Below are 14808 nucleotides of genomic sequence, written 5' to 3'. Positions count from 1 at the left end.
GCAAGGAAATGTTCTCATATATCCAAAACTATGGGTTAAACTTAATAGAATTATGTTGAACTCAAGATAAAGGAAAAGTTAATATAAGCAATATACTTTTATTTTATATTTGCCTACAGAAAATTGAAAAGGTGTAAAAGTAACTTTTATTCACCAAATGTAATTGTCACCTAGAATGCTTACTGCTGATAAACTAATCCTTCCAAGCTCTTTCTGAACTCTAGCTGTCTGGTTCAATTCAGCTATTCTGGCCAAAACTCTTACACATGTTGACTGACTCAAACTGGCTTCTTTCACCTTCTTACTGAATTAAGTGCTCTGCTTGTCCTGCAAATGATTCTGGAAATTTGTTCTAATCTTCTGGTCCTTCTCATTCTCTGGCAAATACTGAACTATTAAAATTATCTCCTTTCTTGAGAGTACTCTTTGTTTCTCTCTGTCTCTCTGTCTCTCTGTCTCTGTCTCTGTCTCTCTCTCTCTCTTTTTCTCTCTCTCTCTCTCTGTGACTCTGTTTCTGTCTCCATTTCTCTGTCTTTATGTGTTTGTGTGTGTGTGTGTGTGTTTGCATGTGTATCCCCCTGTCTTGTTTCTTTCTCTGCACTGTGCTTTTAAGTCTCTTTTCCTGTCTGTTCTTATGAGATTTGGGAATATCCTATCTCTGACTCATTCTGTCAAATCTTTCTCTGATCAACCCGGTCTGCCCCTGAATTAGATGTCACTTTCAAACTTGGTTGCTTCCTTCTATAAATAGCCTTACTTTCATTGTTTGGAATTAAAAGTGTGAACTAAGGGTTTATCTGTATTCTAGCCAGATCATACTATAATTCAGAACATATATGTATTCTACCCTAATCACATACAATTAGATGTGATTCCTTGACAGATTAACTGTCTTGCTAGATAGAAATTCCTCTACAACAAGAGATTATTGGGATAGTAATATTAGGTGGATTAGTAGGACAAAGGTACTACAAATGGAATAGTGGGAAAATGGAGTCACTTTAACTATGGTAAGGAGAATAAGACCAATACAAGAAAAGGAAGAAGTGAGAAACACCATAAATGGTGTTTTAAAAATCTAAAAACAATCAAAACATTTACCTAAAATTATAAAATTGACATATAATTGTACTAACATTTTATATATTAGTTACTTTTATTCAACAAATGTAATTGTCATCTAGAATGCTTACTGCTGATAAACTAATCTAATGGCAGAGGTAGCTGCCATTAAATTTATTTTAACTAATTAAAACATACATATATGTTTTAAGCTGACTATGATCTCTCCAAAAGCAATAGATTATCAATAAGATTTAAAAGAATGGCTTAGACACGCAAAGCTAATAGGGATTGAAACACTATTTATATGAGGTGATGACTAAAGATTGGAGATTGACTGGAAGGGTCACAGAAAGAGGAAATGTGAAATATTTCAGGGAACTTACAAAGTATTATAACATGATCTGCAGTTGGCTTTATGTATGATGTTAATATAAAAGTTTATATTAACAACTGTCAATCTTACATAATGTAAAATTTCAAGATAAGAATTCTCAAGAAATAAAAAAAGATGTTTACGCATTAAAAACACTTTTTGTGTAACATTTGGACAGTACATCATTTTAAACAATGTGTTATTGGATGAACCTATCATTGCGAATCACTAGACTCTGATACTGAGCTTAGCAATCAATCTTCAGCTTGAAAACACCATAGACACATTATGCAGGGGAAGAAAAAGAGTAGCTTTCTTTATACAGGACAGAGTTTGGATTCTAGGAAATAATGTTAGCTTGCAGTGAGTATACTTCTGAAATGTGAACAAAATTCCTTGAAATTGACAAACAGGAAAAGAAATCAGTTAAATTTAACTAGATAAAGTGGAGATGATTTCTCCTTGTGGACAGTTCCGGACCCCATTAAATACTGCAAGGAATTTGTATTCCTATTTTACTCATCATGGCTAACCTTGAATTTTCGTTTGCTTCTTACTAAAATAAAATTACATTCAAAAAACTGCCACACCCTTGGTGACTATTCAAAAACTGCATCCTTGGAGCTGTCTGTGAAACTAGCAGACACCTCTACAGGTAGCAAAGGACCTCCAAGCAGCTGACCCAGTCAAGCTCCTCCTTGTAGCAGTTACTTACTACCTCCATGGTATTCAGAATAACCTTGAGAATCTGTAAATTTTATCTTTCCTAGACTTGTGAGATTTCATTACATACTCATCTGCCTCTCCCCTCATTCTAGGAAAGCATGTTACAATTCAAAGAAAATTGCTATGCAACATTCTTACACATAACTTCATCAATTTTATGTGTTTTTTGAGCATTTATGAAAAAGGTAGAAACATTATACATAGATATAGATTCATCATAAGTTATCTGTTATTTGTTGTAGAGTGATTCTTTCCTTATTTGTATAGTCTTGAAATCTTTGTTGAAATTAATTAACTATGAGTTACTTTTGAACCTTCAGTTCTACTTCATTGCTTTGTCTATAGTTACTATATAGCAGATTATCCTGATTATTAAAGCTTTGTAGAAAACTCTGAAATTTAGAAGCATGAACAATTTTGTTCCCTTTCAAAATTGTTGGTTAGACTATAAATGACACTATGCTCAACTGTGGACATATTTTGTCTATCTACCTCTCACCAAACAGGCTCAAAGTATGTCTTGCAAGAGGTAGCAAAAAGAAAGTCAAATATACTATATATTCACTTATATGTGGGTGTTAGCTATGAGATATTGATAAGAACATGACAATCTATATAATCACAGATAAGAGATAGAGTAATAGACAGAGAGAGGAGTGGATCTCCCTTGAAATAGCCAATAGAATGGTTATAGATAGATGACATTAGGATTGGAAGAGGAGGATCAAACAGTGATAGATAAGAGGAAGCAAGGGAAAATAAATGAAGAAGAACAAAGAAAACAGTCATTTGAGAGGATAGTTTAAAACCTAGTACACTATAAATTTCCTATAATACATATTATATAAAGTTGATTTAAATTAAACTGCCAAACAGCATGGAAGACAGAGACCCAACTATACAGCTCTCAGCACCAAATGAAGCTTCCAGTACCTGAAATGGGTTGCATCTAATTGATTTGTTGTTCAAAGGGGTCTCATGGGAACCACCAAACAACACAGGTTATTGACAGGACTATGAGTTGCTTTCCATGCAGTAGGGCTCTAATATTAAAGAAAACACCTATACAACTCACTGAACTAAAAGTTGTAGAATGGTGCCTACCTAGAGACTTCATCCCTATGGAGAAATATTCCTGTTTTAGTAAAGAGAAAGCCAAATACTACCAAAGGAGGAATGTAAACACCATTCAAGCTAAAAACTCTTAAATCAACAATGGTTGCCTGCCTGAAGATAATAGATATAATCATGGCACTTTTTTTTTTTCGGAAGAAACCACCCAAACTCTAATTTGATTTAATTCTAACTCCATGAGGTAGAACTCCTATCCAACATTGGCTGAGTAGCCAAGACCCTGAGACTAGGTATGTCATTGATCTAGGATAAAACCAAATATCATTACTCTAATTCAATAATGTAACAATAAAATTACTCCTAACCATATTCTGTACTCATCATAGTTCTTCTCCTTGCTCAACTATCATCAGAGAAGCCTGCTCCAACACAAAGACCCACATCCAGACAATGTTTGGAGAATGAGAGACCTTAGAACATTCAACCCTAAAAGGAATATCTCCTTAAAATCCTTCTATTCACAGCTCAAGGGCGCTGTAGAAGAATAGACAGAAAAACTGTAAGATCCAGAAGGGATAAAGGAAAGAAAGGAAACAAGAACTTCTAAAGACAACACAATTGATCCATGTATGAAGGTGCACGAACAGTACAACTCTGTTACTTTAGGTCATAGGATATAAAGTAGTCTACCCCAGATAGAGATGGGGTCTTAGAGCTGATAACCATTTCAAATAAAAAATTATTTTTCTCTGAAGGAGTCTTAGTAATAGATGATCAACAGCATATTTGGAGGTTCCTTATGTCATATAACATTGTGTCAGAGCACTTCCTTTAACCTCACAGGTCCTCTGCATATATAGTACGGCTTCTAATTTTTGTTTGTTTGTTTGTTTGTTTGTTTGTTTTTTGAATTTTTTTGTGATTCCTGTGTGTACAAGTGTGGGTAGAATCCAATGAAAATTAACACAAATCATTTGCAGACTAATGAGAGACAATGAAGATGATGCTAAAAGGAAAATTAATAGCTCTAAGTACCTACACAAAATTTGCAGAGGTTTCATACTAGCAACTTAAAATTATAGCTAGAAACTGTAGAACAAAATGAACTAAACATATCTAAATGGATTAGAGGGCAAAAAATATCAAATTTGGGACTAAAATCAATAAAAGAGAAACAGAACAAAATAAAAAATCAATCAAACAAAAAAATTTTTCTTTGAAGAAATAAACAATATAGACATACACTTATCTGAACTAACTAAAATACAGTGAGAAAATATCTAAATTAATAAAATTAGAAATAAAAGGGAAGGCAAAACAACGGGCATTGAGGAAATCCAGAGAGTCAAAAGAACATACTTTAAAAACCTATACTCTACTAAATTAATACAAATCTAAAAGAAATGAATACTTTTCTCAATAGGTACCTCTTACTAAAGTTATATCAAGAATAAACAAACAATTTAAATAGATCCATAACCCACAGTGAAACAGAAACAGTCATTAAATGTCTGACAACCAAAAAGCCTCAAGGTCCGATGGTTTTAATGCAGAATTAATAATATCAGACTTTCAAAGAAAAGTTACTACCAATACTCCTCAAATTGTTCTACAAATAGAAACAGAAAGAACAGTCCAATTGACTTTATGAAGCCAGTTACCCTGATACACAAATCACATAATGACTCTACAATGAAGCATAATTACAGAAAAAAATTTCTAATGAGTGTCGATTCAGAAGTAATCACTAACATACTTGCAAACCAGATCTGAAAAGACATCAGAAAGATCATCCACCAGGATCACTTGAGCTTCATCCCAGAGATGCAGGGATGGCTTAATAAAAGAAAATCAGTTGATGTAATCTGTTGTAAAAACACACTGAAAAACAAAAATCACATTATTTTCTCATTAAATATAGAAAATCCGTTTGACAAAATTAAATACTCTTGCATGGTAAAATTTCAGGAGAGATTAATGAAACAGGGGGACATACCTAAGCATAAAATAAAAGCAATTTATACCTAACATCAAGTTAAATAGAGAGAAACTTAAAGCAATTCTACTAAAACCAGAAACAAGGAAAGGTTGGTTAGAGGGAACAATGGAGTTTACCTGGCACAGTTTCCTTGAGAGATGAGTACTATAGGTTTCTCAAGTCTATGGTTCTTTGGGCATGGAGTGCCTGTTAGTTCCTGAAAGACCAACATACACCTTCCATAGTGAAGCACTTACCCCACTTTGTGTTTTTCTCTGTGTTCCCGTGGAAGAAAGCAAGGAAGGCATCATAGGTTCAGAGGTGAGGAGAACACAACTTCTGTCCCAAAACCAGGAGTAACTGGGATCAGCGGGAGCCAGGCATGCAGGAACTCCACCACTCCAGTGGAACATGTTCCTCCTGGTCTGTCTGGCCCGGTACCCTGAGCAGACCTTGGGAACAAACTCCCCACAACACCCAGAGGAAGCCCCACTCCCAGGCATTCTAACATACCCAGGATCATAGGATCATAGATGAGGAAGACACAACATCTGTCCAACTCCTGGAGTAACTGGGACCAGTGGGACCTAGGCACACAGGAACTGTTCTAGTCCAGTGGCAGGGGTTCCTTCTGGTCTGTCTGGGCTGATGTCCTGAGCAGACCTTGGGCTCAAACTCTGCAGCAAGTCCTGTAATACCCTGAGGAAGCTCTACTCCCAGGAACTCTAACACACCCAGGATCACAGGATCCCAGAATCACAGGATCACAGAGAAAGCTTGACTCGGAGTAGTTCTGACACAACCAGGATAACAGGAAGGACAGGCCCAAGTTAGATTTAGCCAGGGCAGGCAGCACTAGAGATAACTAGATGGCGGGAGGCAAGCATAAGAAAATAAGCAACAGAAACGAAGGTTACTTGGAATCATCAGAACCCAATACACCCACCAAAGCAAGTCCTGGACACACCATCACACCAGAAAAGCAAGATTCAGATCTAAAATCACTTCTCACGATGATGATACCGGACATTAAGAAGGACATAAATAACTCCCTCAAAGAAATACAGGAGAACACAGGTAAACAGCTAGAAGCCCTTCAAGAGGAAACACAAAAATTCCTTAAAGAACTACAGAAAAACACAATCAAAGAGGTGAAGGAAATGAACAACACCATCCAAGATCTAAAAATGGAAATAGAAAAAATAAAGAAGACACAAAGGAAGAAAATTCTGGAGTTAGAAAACCTAGGAAAGAGATCAGGAGTCATAGATGCAAGTATCATCAACAGAATACAAGAGATAGAAGAGAGAATCTCAGGGGCAGAAGATACCATAGAAAACATTGACACAACAGTTAAAGAAAACACAAAAAGCAAAAAACTCCTAGCCCAAAACATCCAGGAAATCCAGGACGCAATGAGAAGATCAAACTTAAGGAAAATAGGTATAGAAGGGAGTGAAGACTCCCAACTTCAGTAATTATCTTCAACAAAATTATAGAAGAAAACTTCCCTAACCTAAAGATAGAGATGCCCATGAACATGCAAGAAGCCTACAGAACTCCAAACAGACTAGATCAGAAGAGAAATTCCTCCCATCACATAATAATCAAAACACCAAATACACTAAACAAAGAATTTTAAAAGCAAGTAAGGGTAAAAGCTCAAGTAACATATAAAGCAGGCCTATCAAAATTACACCAAACTTCTCACCAGAGGCTATGAATGCTAGAAGATCCTTGGCAGATGTCATACAGACCCTAAGAGAACACAAATGCCAGTCCAGGCTACTATACCTAGCAAAACCCTCAATTACCATAGATGGAGAAAACAAGATATTCCATGATAAAACCAAATTTACACAATATCTTTCTTTCCACAAATCCTTTTATTTCCAAAGGATAATAGATGGAAAGCACCAACATAAGGAGCAAAACCCTTATAAGAGAACAACAAAATGCTTATAAGAGAACAACAGAGAGTGAATGCTTTGCTTGATGTTTTTAACTATTGTATCAATTTTGAAGAAGTGGACTTTATAAGTTACTTTTTTTCTGAGATGAATGCTTTTCAAAATCATCACAGCCAATGAACCAGATTGTTACCCTCACCTAATGTCTGTGCCACCCTCCAAGCAGAATCATTGTTCATTGAAGCAGTTGGCAAATGACTTCATGTATAGTCCATCTTAATACCACACCATTTCTTAAATGAATGCAACCTGTTTTCTATGGGCTGAGAATGAAGACAATCACTTAAGTCAAATAGTTTTGACCATAGCAAGAAATCAGTACACAAAAATCCTGCATACAATCCATTCCTCGGCACAGCAGAACTTTCAACTCTTTGCTTAGCTACTATGGAGGTAAAATCATTTGGTGAAATAAGGGTCATTGAAGTACAGCCTTATTACAATGAACTCCAATGTTTAAAAATTGTTCTTATTTTTGGCTTGTATCACAGTAAGATCTAAGATTTTAAGCTTTACTAAAAAGAAAACAAACAAAAAAAACAAAAAGACTATCTATGTTCATTAAAAAAAACTAGTAGTAATGTATTATTTTAAAATATACAGTTAATATGTTTGGAGTTATTTAAAAAAAAAAAAAAAAGAAAGCATGGAACCTTAACAAGACAAGTGGTCTTAGACATTAATCTTGGAAAAACTATGAAGTTTGAAAACATCATTATATTATGGTAACTGCAGCTGTATTTATCTTGACAATTGTCACTTTATTCTGTTTCTGAAAAAGGGATAAAAACTCTGATTGCTCTCAATAAAATTACCACAACTTAAGCTTTGCTGTGGCCCCTCCAAATGACCTGGCTTAATTCTTTTAGGCCCTATCAGCTGACCTTGCCTGATAGGTAAGCATGGGTGTTTACAGCTGTCTATTTTCTCCATCCTATTAATTATAGAACTTGAGGTCTTATCTAGAGCAATAAGGCAAACGGGGATGCACAAACTGGAAAGGAAAAAAAAGTATCATTACTTTGCAATGATATGACAGTATATATAAACCAGGGAACTCCTAAGCATGATAAACACTTTCAGCAAAGTGGCTAGATATAAGAGTATCTAGCTATATACAAGAGTAGCAGTAGCCTTCCTATATACAAATGATAAATGGACTGAGAAAAAATTTAGACAACACATTTCACAGTAGTATCAAATGCTACGTTTGAGTAACTAATCAAACAAGGAAGGAAACACTTGTATGATAAACACTTCAAGTCTTTGAAGAAAGAAATTGAAGACGATAATAGAAGCTAGGAAGATCTCTCATGCTTGTGCCTTAATAGAATAAGCCGAGTAAAAAATATCATTTTACCAAAATTAGTCTACAGATAATTGCTATGCCCATCAAAATTCCAACACAGTTCTTTACAACAAATAGTGCTGAATGTCTATATGTAGAAGAATTCAAATAGATTCATATTATCACCCTGTACTAAACACAAGTCCAAGTGTATCAAAAACATCAACATAAAAGCAGATTTTCTGAACCTGATAGAAAAGAAAGTGGAAAGTAGCTTTGAAACCATTGCCAGAGGAGAAGATTTTTCTGAACAGAACTCAACTAGAGCAGGCGCTAAGATCAACAATTAATAAATGGAACCTCATGAAACTGAAAAGCTTCTATAAGGCAAATAACACTGTCATTCAGACAAAGACGCAACCAATAGAATGGGAAAATACTTTTAACAAGTCCACATCAACTAGAAGAATAATATTCAAAACAAATATAGAAAAGAAGAAATCAAACATCAATAAACCAAATAATCAAACTTAAACATGGGATACAGGCATTTATATGAAGTTCCTGACAGTAGGGAAAGGGAACTTATAGAGCCCACCTCCAGCAGGAAGACAAGGCATCAAGTGAGGGATGGGGTTGCCATCCCACAGTCAAAACCCTGACTCACATTTGTTCCTGTCTGAAAGAACTGCAGGGATGGAAACGGAGAGGAGCCTGAGGAAAAGAAGGTCTAGAGATAGGCCCAAAGTGGGATCCAGCTCAGTGGGAGGTCCCAAGGTCGGACACTACTGAGGCTATGGAGCACTCACAATATTATGACCGCACTCCAGAAGACCCAATAAGCAGCTGAAAGAGTCAGATGCAGATATTTGCATCCAGTCAATGGACAGAAACTGCTGACATGTGTGGTTGATCTAGGGAAAGGCTGGAGGAAGCTGAAGAAAAGGGTGACCCTGTAGGAGGACCAGCAGTCTCAATTAACCTGGACCCCCAAGATCTCTCAAACACTGGACCACCAACCAGGCAGCATGCACCAGCTTATATGAGGCCCCCAAAGCATATACAGCAGAGGACCGCCAGGTCTGGGTTCAGTCAGAGAAGGTACACCTAACCCTCAAGAGACTGGAGGCCCCAGGGAGTTTAGAGGTCTGGTAGGGTGGAGGATGGGGGATAAGGACATCCTTGTGGAGACAGGGGAGGTGTGTAGGAGTTATGGAATGTGGAACAGTCAGAGGGCAGACAGGGGCAGGAGAATAAAATCTGGAGAGTAAGTAAGTAAATAAATAAATAAATAAAGACAAAAAATAGGAAACAGGTCTAAACAAAGAATTCTCAGTAGAGGAATCTGAAATACAAAACTACCTTTCACAACTCTGTTTAATCACATATACAAATACAAAAAAAAAAAATGAAAAAGACCCTAAGCATTCAAACTACTCTTGAGAAGATAAGAATATTCAATAAACATACTAGTATTAAAATAAATAGAAATGGCTGGGCGGTGGTGGCGCACGCCTTTAATCCCAGCACTTGGGAGGCAGAGCCAGGTGGATTTCTGAGTTCGAGGCCAGCCTGGTCTACAGAGTGAGTTCCAGGACAGCCAGGGCTACCCAGAGAAACCCTGTCTCGAAAAACCAAAAAATAAATGAACAAATAAATAAATAAATAAATAGAAATGTTTTATGCTCTCATACCACTAATTTTCATCTGATTGATTTTGTATTTCAAAGGCACCATTTTTTTCTAATTTTGCAGTTATAAAAGTCAAATGTCATAGAATTTTTCAGACATTATAAATATAAAAATCATGCTTTCATGATTCATGAAGTTATCTTTTAATTAAAATATTCCTTCTGGAAGTTTAGACAGTTGCTTATAGTATTTAGGAAACTCACAAAACACATTGTCACTATACAGTTCCTGGACAAAAACAAACTCTAATGTAAAGCTGCCAGCCAGATGGGGAGGGAACTTCACAGAGGTTACTTAGATACTCATCATCCATGTGTCTATTGGTTTCTCAGTAAACACTAGGAAGCATATATTCTACACAGGAAAATAACTAAAAATGCAGTGTAATGCAAACTATTGATTGTATATTTCATGAATATATTATATTTCTCTATAATTAACAACGAAACATTTAATAAACTTCTTAACATATATGCTAAACAATAAGAGTAGTGACATAATACTTCAGAAAGGTTTAACAAAACTTCTTACAACTGTCATTCCAGAAACAGAATCGCTAATTAAAAATAACAGCCAAAATGTTGCTTTGCAGTTTAGCAAGTTTCCACTACATTACTCCGAGGCATATAGAGAGACGTGGTTAAAAAAAGGAAAAGAAAAAAGAAAAAGACGTGGTCCTGAAATCTTGCAGAAAGCTCTCTGCTATAGGCACCTGGCTGAATCCATATTCTCAGTGATTCCTTTCTGGTGGAGTTATGGATAATAACTCTCCAGCAGTTATCTGTTCCTTCACATTCCATTTTCCTTTTCCTGTATTACTGCATAAGAAATGCATCATGTGTAAAATGAACTGTGAATCAATAGTTTGTAGCCTTGCAGTACTCATGTGACCATATCCTCAACTAGATACATGTAGATAGCTATGTATCTAGATAAATATAGAGGTAGACATGGATAGAGGAATTGATATAGAAATCCCTCCTAGTTACAGAAATCCAGTCACAAATGCACGAACTATATCAATATGCCTTTATCCCATGTGTTGTTTCTTTTACAGAAGTAAATTGGTATCTTTTAAGAAAATACTATCATTTCTATGAAATGGAGGGCCACTGTGTTCTTTGGACAGAAATGTATAACTTTATAAAAATAGTCAGAGACACAATCCGCATATCATAAACAAGAAAGTGACAATTTCAAGTATGTACATAACAAAAATGTCCATTTTCTGAAAAAGTACCAAACTCGGGGGAAATTAAGATACATGTACAGAAGAATACCCCTAATATATACCCTGATAACTATAAAGGTTAAAAACTTATACCAGTTATATACAGATTTCCATCATTAATTTAAGTTAAAATATCAAAAAAAAGAAATGTATCGAATAATTGCTAGAATTTTAAGATATACCATTCACATACTTTTCTTCTCTCCTATTAAAATGAAAGTGAAGGGAAAAACCCCTCAAATAAGGAAACACATCAAAATTATATTAGAAAAAAAAATCCCAGGATGAAATAAACTAGATATAAGGCATAGCACTCCAGAACATTTATTTGCTGGGGAAAAAAATAGACAAGTTGGGATGAGAAGAGGGTTCAGCTGTTAAGAGCTTGTAAAACTCTTACAAAAGGTATGTGTTCCTTTCTCAGCATCTGGATGGTGGTTCCCATATGCCTGTAACTCTACTTCTAGAAAATCTGAAACCTTCTTCTATCCATGACAGGTCCCTAAATGCACATAGTAGACATAAACTCAGAGGTTCAACATATATATTTAAATTTTAAAATAAATGTACAGATTTTAAAAAAAAAGCTGAGCATGGTCTTAATCTGATATAGTCAATGAACATGATGGCATAATCTTAAAAAAAATACTGAATCTGAGCATCTCAAATCCTCCAAGTACTCACAGAGTTACATTGCATGGTTTAAAGAGAAAACATGTGTTATACTACAAATTTCACCAATTCTAATAATGGGCAATGGTAAATAAAAAGAATAGCATATACGTAATGAAAACAACAAAAAAAGCACATCAAACTGAAACTGTGTGGCTAAAGGACAGATTAAGGAAAAAATCAGCTTGTGATTCTTTTCCAGGTTTTCTTCACAGCAAGTTTGACATCCTTGTTTCTAAGACTATAAATAAGAGGGTTCAACATGGGCACCAATAAAGTGTAAAACACTGAGAAAAATTTTCCCTGGCCCACAGTCTTAGCAGAAGATGGCTTGATATAAGCAAGCAGCCCAGATCCATAGAAGAGACTAACAGTAATGATGTGAGACCCACAAGTGCCCAAGGCTTTGGACCAACCCTTACCTGATGACATATGAATAATATTGAAAAGGATCATAGCATAAGACATCAAAATAATGAGGCAGCATAAAATGATAGCTGTACCTACCACAACTGAACTCATAAGCTCATTAACATAGGTGCTACTGCAGGAGAGTGGGAGAAGAGGGAAGATGTCACACATGTAGTGGTTGATGATGTTAGAATCACAAAAGCTGAGCCTGATCATACATCCTGTGTGAGCCATGGCACTAGCAAATCCCATCAAGTAAGAACTAAATAATAACAGACAACAGATCTTAGGGGACATAATAACTTTGTATGTTAGTGGTTTACAAATGGCCACATAACGATCATAGGCCATGGCTGTCAACACATAACTCTCAGAGTTCACAAAAAATAAGAAGAAAAACAGCTGAGCCATGCATCCTCCAAAAGAGATGGTATTCTTCTCTAAAATAAAACTCATCAACATTTTAGGTGTAAAGACCATCGAATAACAGAAATCAATGAAGGACAGATTAAAGAGGAAGAAATACATTGGAGTATGAAGGTTTGAGTTTAGGCAAATGAGATTCATTAAAGTTAAGTTCCCCATCACAGTAGCTGTGTAGTTCATCAAGAACAGGACAAATAAGGGCAGCTGGAGCTCAGGTTGGTCTGTCAATCCCATAAGAACAAATTTGGACACTGAAGAGTTATTTTCCATAGTCATTCCCATCATGTGTGATATCTGTAAGAATAATTATAGAAAGCAATATTAACCCATAAACCATCATTTACTCCAAGAGAAATATTGTATTTATTAGTTATAAGCTTGAGTGGGGGAACTAATAGTCTTGAGGTATCCCTGTTTCTTCTTAACTCATATTAAGTTTTTCTCTCCAGAACAATTCTTTTGAGTATTACATTCTTTTCTTAATCTAGAGTTTACTAGGGTTTACTAAGGATTAAGTTTGAAAAGAACAATGTGGAAATTTTTCCCAGAATATATGATTTATATACCAATGGGCACGAAGATAAAATGTTGAGGTAAAGATTATTCAATACTCACGTTGGTTCACCTGGAGCCTTCTCTGACATTGGAGTTCATGGTGTCTTCTTCCACCCTGTGGCCAGAGATATAGTTGTTAATAATGGACAAGGTGTTTGCAGTCAGTGCAGAAAATGTGTCTCAGTTGTTAGAAGAGCTTCCTTTGGGAAAATGACTTGTTTTCCTTTGAGGATTCCAGACTCTTGTCTCATACGTAAAAGAAAATAGCTCTGTTATCTGAGTCTCCAAAGCCTAAAGGTCAAGATATTTTTTTTTTAAATTGAAGTGCACTGAAAATTATACTCTTGTTTATGACAGTCCTAATGTTTCAAGGTCTCTTGTATTTGAAATTGGTAAGTTTGTGCTATAGAACTAACATCAGTCTTTTTTAATTTCCGATCAGGAGTATCTAGTCCCCAGGGCAGAACTGTGAGTGGTCCCCTTTGTTATTCTCTTCATTAAGTTCTACACAACCCTACAAGAAGAAATGTCTAGGGACATGTTCATTTGCCACTTGTAGCTTTCCTATGATTTCAATAATAAATTGTTAGCCAAGATCTAATATTGTAATAAAAATAATTGTAGGAGAGCGTAAAAGAGAACAAACATGCTCTCAACTTTTCACTTCCTAGCTATGAAACTAAATGCTTGTTCTTGTTTATTTATATCCACATAATCCTTGAATAACTATAGAATATTCACAAAAATTGACATGAATTCTGGGCCAGTAGTAGTTCTTGAAATTCATAGGTACAATTTGTACAAAGAACAGTAATTTTAAATCATAAAAAAACTATTGTTTTGAAACAACTTACATAGTGTGTTAGAAAACTACTAGATGAATGAAAATATATTATTATGTGTTTGTGCCTTCATACTGTTTACAAGCATAATCAGATAAAAAAAGATGTTCTTGCCTTGACACGTTTGGAGAAATTAATATTTTTGTTGTGCTTTCATTCTATATAGTGGAAAAAAAAACTTTAATGCATACAATCCCATGCCCAGTTTTCCTCCTCTCCACCTTCAATATTTTACTATATATTATTGAATGTTCATTTGTGCTCAGAAAATGGCTGCTGAAGGATAATTTCATATGGGAGTACTTTGAAGAAAAGGATATTGAAGATGGAAAGAAAGGTATTTAAGAATGATAATAAGTGAAATCATACACACTAACCACAAAAATTAATTCATAACTTATAATTTACTTCAATATAAAATCTAAAACCATAATACTCTTACAAAAAAAAAGATTGTAGGATGAGAATGTACTGGAACTTATGGATCTGTAAACAGTTTTAAGTT

At 35.3% G+C, this 14808-nt stretch overlaps 1 protein-coding gene across 1 annotated transcript; it reads right to left on the bottom strand.

Annotated features, from left to right (window-relative positions):
- Positions 1 to 12249: 12249 nt before the first annotated feature.
- On the bottom strand, positions 12250 to 13206 carry LOC116072709 (olfactory receptor 143). Its single transcript, XM_031344232.1, has one exon. The coding sequence runs from the start codon at positions 13189 to 13191 to the stop codon at positions 12250 to 12252; it is 942 nt and encodes a 313-aa protein (XP_031200092.1). The 5' UTR covers positions 13192 to 13206.
- Between the last annotated feature and the right edge of the window lie 1602 nt (positions 13207 to 14808).

This window comes from Mastomys coucha, unplaced genomic scaffold (assembly GCF_008632895.1).
Source record: "Mastomys coucha isolate ucsf_1 unplaced genomic scaffold, UCSF_Mcou_1 pScaffold23, whole genome shotgun sequence".
NCBI classification, from domain to species: Eukaryota; Metazoa; Chordata; class Mammalia; order Rodentia; family Muridae; genus Mastomys; species Mastomys coucha.
This window is presented reverse-complemented; position numbering and strand designations above follow the sequence as displayed.

Excerpts from the sequence above, each read along its gene's own strand:
- LOC116072709 (XM_031344232.1), bottom strand. The coding sequence starts at position 13,191 with ATGATGGGAATGACTATGGAAAATAACTCTTCAGTGTCCAAATTTGTT.